Genomic DNA, 8,414 nt, shown 5'->3' on the forward strand with positions numbered 1-8,414 from the left:
CCATCAGGAAGGGGGAACCAAACTCTGCCTCAGGCTTCAGCCTGGCAGGGACCTTTGGGAACCCCCAATGCAAACCCACAGGGTCAGGCCCCCCAGAGAACCTCAGCTGCACTTGCCATGAAATAGTTGCTCAGAAGCATGAAAACACCCAGAACTTCACAGGCAAAGTGGGAAAGCCTACATAAATATCTCCTCATCCTGAAGACATTCTTCCTTTCCCCAGCGCCCCAATCCTGAGGCATGACCTCCAAGTCACTTGTTGAAAGGGCACCACCCCAGAGGAAGGAAACAAAACTCTTACAGGCAGAGAAGACACAAGACAGAGCACATCCACGTGCTAAATGCTCAGCTGGAGAAGTCAGCACCTCAGTTCCACTTCCTGCAGCATCTCAAACAGGGGCCAGCCCCAGTTCTTTCCTCACAAACACTTCAACAAGTGAACTACAGCCACGCTCCTCCCGTGTTCTCTCTCCATCCCAAGCAGCCCCATATCCTGCAAGGCCACAATTTGGGAAGCCTGACCTCTCTGTCCATGATAACCTGACTCTGGGTACTGGCCCAGGGAGGTGGAAGAAGGGGTTTAAAGAGCTCTCCAGTCACTGAAGGAACTCAATTTTCTCTCCACTTCCTGAGCATGTTTTCTAATCACTTGGGTATCACAGGAAATATATGTCACCACTTCCTGTGGCCAAGGGGGTTTTTGATTTATTGTTGTTGGGTTTTTTGTTTGTTTGGGTTTTGGGGGGGTTTTTTGTTGGTTTTTTGTTTGTTTTTTTTTTATTGAGCTGTCCTCAGTTCCTTCAAAGACACACACACAGTTGGCTTCAGGTACTGCTGTGGCTCTGGGTTCCCAGTAGACAGAGGCATTTTCTTACCCTCTTGAATGAGATGCTTCATGGTCAGAGGACTAGTTCCTCACGTTCCCCATCATCTCCCAAGCAGCTCCCCGACAGCCACAGCAGGTCCTACTCTGAAGACACTCTCCCTGCTCTGTAGAGCAAGCCCAGGCACTTTGTTCAGGGTCTGAAGGTCCCCTCAATGCCAGGGCCTGTGGCACACATTGCAGCACTTCACTGCCATGAAACCCTCCATGAAATCTAATTTGCCTCCCTGAGGCAGCTCACCACATTTTAAATGGTATTAAAACAACAACAGCAAAAACCCCACCCCAAAGTTACTGCACGATGTAGCACAGAAAGCTCTTGGAGATCCCAGAATGCCAACACTATACACATAAAAGCGTTAGAAAACTGCTTTTTAACTAACAGGCAGGATTGCACTTGGTCAGTCTAAGTAGGACAGAGCAACACACACATCTGAAGACAACTGTTGCTCTCAGAATTCTTATTTATTAAGAGCAGAAAGGAAGTTTTGCTTAAGTTTTATACATAAAAAAGTAAACAGTAAAATTTTCTTTTTTATAGTCTTTCCACTGAAGAAAATTGAGAAATAAGTTGTCTTTTTAGATAATGTTTATTTAAAAAAATAAAATTAATTGACAAAGATACCACACTATTTTGCATGCTGGTCACCCCTTCTGCTTGCAGAACCCTGTTTAACCCGTTATTCTTTAGCAAGAAACCGCTTTATCAGCAATGTATAAGCAAAAGAACCACATCAGTCTGGACTCAAACCTCGACAGCTGCTTCAGCTACACAAGCTAGTGCGATATCTCTGGTTTAACCTGCTCAGGTCTTTAGTAAATAAATTTCAAGTGGACACTAAACAAGTATTTCACTAAGAGATGATGAAATATTAAAATTAAAAGCAAGTCGTATTGCAGCTGTAATTCTACTACATTAGAAACTTGAGTTGTTGGGGATCCATTCACCATATATAGATTATTTTGTAATCAAGGTAATTACAAAGACAGAGCATTACTCCCTGCATGCTTTCCCAGGCTTGGAACCAACAGAGTCGACTACATGTAGAGCTGACTAGGGTGTAATACTTGGAATTCACTCTCTCAGGCAGGAGACTAGTTAAGGAGTGTTACTGATAACAAAGAATAAAAGTTATACAACATTGATTATTATAAATTACTTTGTTCTTATCTGCTTTTTGCCTTAAGTCTCCTACATATCTTCACATCCGTTCACGTAGAAAACCAACTCTTGGTGTTTCTCCTTAGGGTGACTCCCTGTTTTACTAATGGTGATTAGAATGCACAGAGGAGGACTTGATCCGGAATACGTGGATGTGCAGATGGGCAGCAATCTGATTGCACACACTCACACAGTATCGAAGCAAATCAAAGAGAGAAAAGATCTGCCAAGGGGGGGGAAAAATAAAAAATTACACACATTTAGATCTCTGTTTTCAAAGAGGATAACACAAGAGTGTTACACCACCCACATATTTCAGAATAAAAGCACCGGGGTCATCTTTTCACAAACTACATCTCCAACTCTGCAGGAATAATCACACAGTGAAGAAAGTTTCTAGGCATGCTGGGCTTTTTTCCAGCTTTGTAAGAATACAGACTTTTAATTCTACAGTCAGAGAGGGAAAAACAGTTAGAGCAGCTATATAGATACTGTGAAATGCCCCATTAACTCTGAAAGGTGGTAACAGTACCTAAAATATCAATTTTATTAAAAGGTTAATATTGCATTTTGGCAGATAAAACTTGCTTGATAAGCACATATGAGTTTAACTTATTTTTTCCTAATGGGTGCTGCTATTAATGTCAGACATACACACTTTCAAGAGCTTAAGGCACAGTCACACTGCGCTGCAGCTAATATATTCCCTTGCTACCAAGACATCCACACAAATCTTCAAAACATCCTATTCTAAGCTTTAAAGCAACGTAGCAAATATTCAAAGTGGTTTAAATGACACACCAAGCAAACCATGTTACCCTCTGTTTGCATGAGTTCTGTTTCAAATAATTATACTCAGGGAAGCAGACTCCCAGTCCCATCACTCGCTAGGTGAGTCAGCCAGGCTCAAACAAACACAAACAATATTTGTGGAAGAGCATGAAAATTTTTGCTGTGATTACCAACAAGCAAAGTGAGCCTGTACTTACCAGGGCAATCCAGAGTACAATATACTCATCAATAAAGCTGTTAAAATACTGGTCCAGAAACAATAGTGCTGGGCCTATGAATGCTGTGTCGTGCAGATGCATCTCGCTTTTGGTCATGTGTGCAACCTGCATTTAAAATTAAAAAAAAAAAAGGAAGTTTAAGAAATAAACATATGTCAGCCAAGGTAGAGTGATTTCAGAAGACAGAATGCCAAGAGTTACAGTTCAAGCCACGTTACTGTAAGACAGATCAAGTACTTAAGCAGCAGCAATACTGTTTTAATCATGAAAATCTACAGCTATATGAGATGCAAGGTTTGCAGAGAAGTATCTTTTATTAGAACAAAGAATGTAGCTACAGGGAAAAAAAACCCTAACACATTTTCCAGCCCATAAACTTTTCGTCCTGCCAGAAACAAAACAGTAAAATGGAAGTAGACTGGTAAATTTTAAGGTTTAGTTGAGCCTCGAAACTAAAACTCACAGCTTCTAGATCTTCAGAAAACAGAGACACTTGGTGTTCCTCTCACTCCATCTATTTGTTCCCATCCCATGAGGATCACCACCTCTCTCTGGTTACAATTTGATGATCACATCTTTTCATGTCCAAGTGTGACCTTCCCACCCTGCCCCGCATGCACAGAGGCTGTCCTACACCACATCCCCACTCTGACCAGCACAACTGTTGAGGTGACTGTGAAGTAAACTGGTCTTGGTAAGAAATAAACTTTTCTTCCATTGCGAGTCATGTCCAACACTGATCCAGTTCATGTGGCAACACAATGTATGTCCACAGAACTGAGATGGTGTGGGGCAGCAGTTGTTCAATTCCTCCTTCCCTCTGTTCAACAGGGGCTCCTCTCCTGACAGCACTGCCATCTGATCCCTGGTACAAACCTGTTCAGAATTTTAACCACTGTTTCTCTCCAATTGGTGAAGTTAAACCCTGAGCAACTCTTCCAGACCTCAGCAGCTCTCTGTCAGCTGGTGAGGCCACATCTGGAATATTGTGTCCAGTTCTGGGCCCCACAGTTCAGGAAGGACAGGGAACTGCTGGAGAGAGTCCAGCACAGAGCCACCAAGATGATGAAGGGAGTGGAGCATCTCCCTGCTGAGGAAAGGCTGAGGGAGCTGGGGCTCTTTAGCTTGGAGAAGAGGAGACTGAGGGGTGACCTCATTAATGTTTATCAATATGTAAAGGGTGAATGTCAGGAGGATGGAGCCAGGCTCTTCTCAGTGATGCCCAATGGTAGGACAAGGGGCAGTGGGTGTGAGCTGGAACACAGGAGGTTCTGCTTCAACTTGAGAAAAAACTTCGAAACTTCTTTCCAGTGAGGGTGCCAGAGCCCTGGGACAGGCTGCCCAGGGAGGGTGTGGAGTCTCCTTCTCTGGAGACATTCAAGACCCGCCTGGACACCTTCCTGTGTGATCTCATTGAGGTTCCTGCTCTGGCAGGGGGGTTGGACTGGATGATCTTTCGAGGTCCCTTCCAATCCCCAACATCCTGTGAGATTCTCTCCATCCCCCAAACTTTCCTCCCTTCTGCACCTGCATCTGAGGTGGGTTTCAGCCACTTCTGTTCCAGCTTCATGTGCACAAATACACTGCAAAAGTGTGAATTAACAGCTGGGGAAAGGGGAGAAACAGAACTCTGGCAACTGTGAGCTGTACTAGCACTGACTGTGTAACCGTGGCGTTAGCTTGAGGTTTACCACTCCCCTTGCAAACAGAAGAAAGGCTCCGCTGCACCTCCAAGCTACTGAAAACAAGTAAAGCACGAGTATCACTTCAGTACAGAAGTGAGTTAAATCGGTGGAAAAACCAGAGAATTTTAAAATCTACAAAAAGTTTTACTGCAGTAACAAGAAACGCGAAGGTGCTGGTGCACTTACCACTAGTTTATTTGTTATCTTAGCAGATACAAAACCAAAAGTAAGTATATATAAGCAAGGATGCCTTTCAAAGAGCTGCACAGCAGATTTCTTGTAGATCATTGCAGCTAATGCGATCACTGACCCAATATGAAGGAAAGGTGAAAGGACACTTGTTCCCTGCAGCAAAATAAAGTGAAAGCATTAGGTTAAAAAAAAAATGTGCATGCTGCAAAGAAACCTCAATAAGCCAAACACTCACGTGGCATGCAATGGGTTGTGTTTAACTAAAATCACATTAAAATCAAATAATTCTGAACACTGGTACTAACAGGAACAAAGTGTGGTGAAACTTGAGTGAGCTGATGCTTGTGCTGGGGGAGAAAATAAGGTTTTAGGCAGCAAAAAACGCACAGTTCTGACACTTGTCACACAGGCAGCAGCTGACACTTAGCAAATGACAGGAGACAACACTCCTATTGCTTTTTCTGTGCCAGCTAGAAACCAGGTAAACCAGCCTTCTAGGTAGCAACTAATTATTAGGCCAGTATAGAATTGCTTTTTGGAAAACTCCCGGGGCTTCAGAATCAATCACCATCTTCACTAAAATGGAAGGTACCTGTGCAGAAACCTCTACCTGCACTTCTTCACTGGTAGTATGAATAGTACAGATCTTTTCAAAGGATCAAAACCATAACCAATCTTGAAAAACTTCCTTCTGAAGGGATTTTTGCATTGGACTTTCCTATGAACTCTTTGGGGGTGTGTATATTTGTATAACCTTTTTTTATATGATTAATTCAAAAGCAAATATCAAAGTACCATGAACACTTTCAATCACTCAAAAATTTTAAAACTCTTGACTCCTAAGTTACTGCTCTTATGCAGACAATATTAACTTGATTTTCCCAAGCCAGCAAGGAACTGAAAGTGTTTCACATGTAGTATTGTCTTAAATAAAAAGGAAAGGCATGGCTGAAAAGCCACAGAGTGCTGAAGAGTAGCTAGCAGAACAAAGTACTTACTGCTATAGTGGATCCATTTTTGCCAACTCCACCTGTGAAGATGACACCAAAGTAGTTTGTACAGGAGAATATGGTTCCTGCGACAGTACAGAGAGCTGGGAATATTTTCATCTGAATATTCAGTATTGGAATCTTAATGGAAGAGAGACAAGAAGTTAAGATATGCACAAGCAAATTAAATTTGGTTTAATACTTCTGGTGCACTCAAACACTCCACTTTCCAATACCACATTTGCTTTTCTTTCTCTGCTATAAAGAGATTTAAATTTCTGTAAGGCACAGAGAAATATGTATTTTCCCAATAATCCTCCCCTCAAGCTTCCCATAAAGCCAGACCTATCTTCAGTTACCTGAAAAGAGCCATCAAAAGCAGAGAAGTAGACCCAAACCAAGAACTTGCTAGTTAAATCACTCAGCAATCATGTGGAAAAGAAATGTATCAGTCATCATTTCTGAAGCTGGTTGGGAAACTCACAGCTGCAGCCCGTGATCAAACTGGGCAAAGCAAGAGCCATTGGAGATGGTTAAACAAAGGCCCTTAAGAGACTGGATACTACCTTATGGGCAAGACAAGAGAAGCAAACAGATCAGACAAGTCACCTCAGAGCCAGTGAGCCTAGGAGAGCAAGCAATGAAGTTGCTGAAGAAGTGAAAAATGAGCACAGGCCTGAAAGAAAGGCAGCAGTTTTTTGTTGGTTTTTTTTTTTTAACAGTAGTGTTTCAAGCAGAACAGGAGAAACTAGAAGTGAAGAAAAGAGTTCAAAATAAAACACAGGAAATACGTTATGGAAGCAAGTGTTTATAGAGAGAACCACCCAAAACTTCCCAACTTATCTATACAACTGCAAAAATCTTCACAGGCTTTTAATTCAGGAACTGCAGTCATAGCACTCAACTGAATAAACACACTTGGCTCCCCAACAGCAAAGAGTCCAACTCCATAGAGAAGCCCAAATGAGGTCAAGTTGTTTCTGATTTTCTTCAATTACACTCTCGGTGTAGCTTTCAGCAGGTAAAGATCATCAGTTTTCTATCGTGTTTGATAACTTAATCTCTCAATCTTGTCTAGGGACAATTAAGAGGCAGAGACAGTTTAACTCTTCATTGCCTTGCTCTACAGCCTACAGATGAACACCCAGACCACCTCTCCAAATCTCTGCCCCACAGGCTTCTGGCCAGCTGGCATAGTTTCATGACACTCAGATATTTCTCCCTTGCTCAGGCTGCACTGCTAAATCAAAAAACATCTTAAATCAAAAAACAGTAAAGAAAGAATAACGACAAGTAAACAAAGGGCAACATTGCCACAGACAGGAGTGCTAACTGTGATCATCCATTAATGTCATGAGGCACAGGACTTCTGAAGGTCCTTCCTCAGTATTATAAAGGAAAGTACCTGTGCTGCCCTCTGCTTCAGTAATGATACTTTGGTATTTAAAGAATGGGGTGAATTTGCTTTTCTACAGGAAGAATAAAACAATAGCAAGCTTCATACAGGAGTCAGAAAACATTAAGCTTGACGCTTCCCAAAAACAAGGGGAGTTTACTGGGAAAAAACACCCCATGAACTCCAAACGACTACCAACAAACCCGAGAGTGATGCTTGGGAGAGGCAGAAGGATGAGACCACACTGGTGGAACATCCAGTTTGGCTAGTTAGGCTTTATTAACACTCTCCTTTTTGCTTCCCCTGATAGCTGCATCGGTGACAGGTATCAGACTGCACTTACCTGGCAGAAACAGGTACTTGGAAACAAAGCTACATACAGAAATTTGGCAGAGGAAAGTCAAAGGAGAGGCATGAGAAGGCAATGCCTGCTAAATGGCTTTGCATACAAAATGGTAGCAGCAAGGTCAAAAGTTAGAAACAGTAGAGACAAGCAAATAGCATGGAGCAAAAAAAAAATAAATCTGAGTAAAGGGAGAGAGGGAGTTGTACTCAGAAATCTGCCTCCAAAATGGCATTGCAGCCCTTGAGTTTCTAAATAAGACGACAGCACAGGGCAAGCCACGAGACTTCCTTGTCTGGTATTCCATATATCACTACAGTCCATGCAATTATTCTGACCCTGCTGGTAATTGCACCGGTTTCACCAGAAGTCAGATGCATGCAGAACTTCACGAGGCTACGCCAATGATGCAGAGAAGTATCACAAGCAAAATCTTTTGCAGGTAAATTATGTTCTCTGTTAAACCCTTTGAAGTTGATTACCAGAGAAAGTAGCTACACTGCACAGAAAGCTTCTGAATACAGATACATCCTGGTAAAGGGAACATTCATAATTGTGTCTGGGAAAAAACCCATGTATGTTAATAAAGACAAGTGTCAGCAGGCAAAGAATGGATTAACGAGTGCTTGCCAGATTAAAGCAAGTCCAGAATCATTTGCCAGAAAATTTATATCACGTCTACAGACTAGATGCCATTAGAGTTTTGTGCAGCATGAATTGGGATTTTAAAATAATAATAATAAATATATATATA

General features: G+C 42.1%; 1 protein-coding gene across 1 annotated transcript; it reads right to left on the reverse strand.

Moving 5' to 3' along the window:
• Nucleotides 1-1,432: 1,432 nt before the first annotated feature.
• On the reverse strand, nucleotides 1,433-6,081 carry LOC104528470 (choline/ethanolaminephosphotransferase 1). The gene is made up of 4 exons (XM_010172491.2): nucleotides 5,931-6,081; nucleotides 4,927-5,085; nucleotides 3,035-3,160; nucleotides 1,433-2,268 (listed from the first exon to the last, which is right to left on the reverse strand). Exons 1-4 carry the CDS (start codon nucleotides 6,039-6,041, stop codon nucleotides 2,149-2,151), a joined length of 516 nt encoding a protein of 171 aa, XP_010170793.2. The 5' UTR covers nucleotides 6,042-6,081; the 3' UTR covers nucleotides 1,433-2,148.
• Between the last annotated feature and the right edge of the window lie 2,333 nt (nucleotides 6,082-8,414).

The sequence above is a fragment of the Antrostomus carolinensis genome, unplaced genomic scaffold (assembly GCF_000700745.2).
Source record: "Antrostomus carolinensis isolate BGI_N321 unplaced genomic scaffold, ASM70074v2 scaffold3687, whole genome shotgun sequence".
NCBI lineage: Eukaryota > Metazoa > Chordata > Aves > Caprimulgiformes > Caprimulgidae > Antrostomus > Antrostomus carolinensis.

Excerpts from the sequence above, each read along its gene's own strand:
- LOC104528470 (XM_010172491.2), bottom strand. The coding sequence starts at position 6,041 with ATGAAAATATTCCCAGCTCTCTGTACTGTCGCAGGAACCATATTCTCC. Across the intron at positions 3,161-4,926 it reads AGATAACAAATAAACTAGTG|GTTGCACACATGACCAAAAG; the intron begins GTAAGTGCACCA and ends TTTTAAATGCAG. Across the intron at positions 2,269-3,034 it reads TTGTACTCTGGATTGCCCTG|ATCTTTTCTCTCTTTGATTT; the intron begins GTAAGTACAGGC and ends CCCCCTTGGCAG.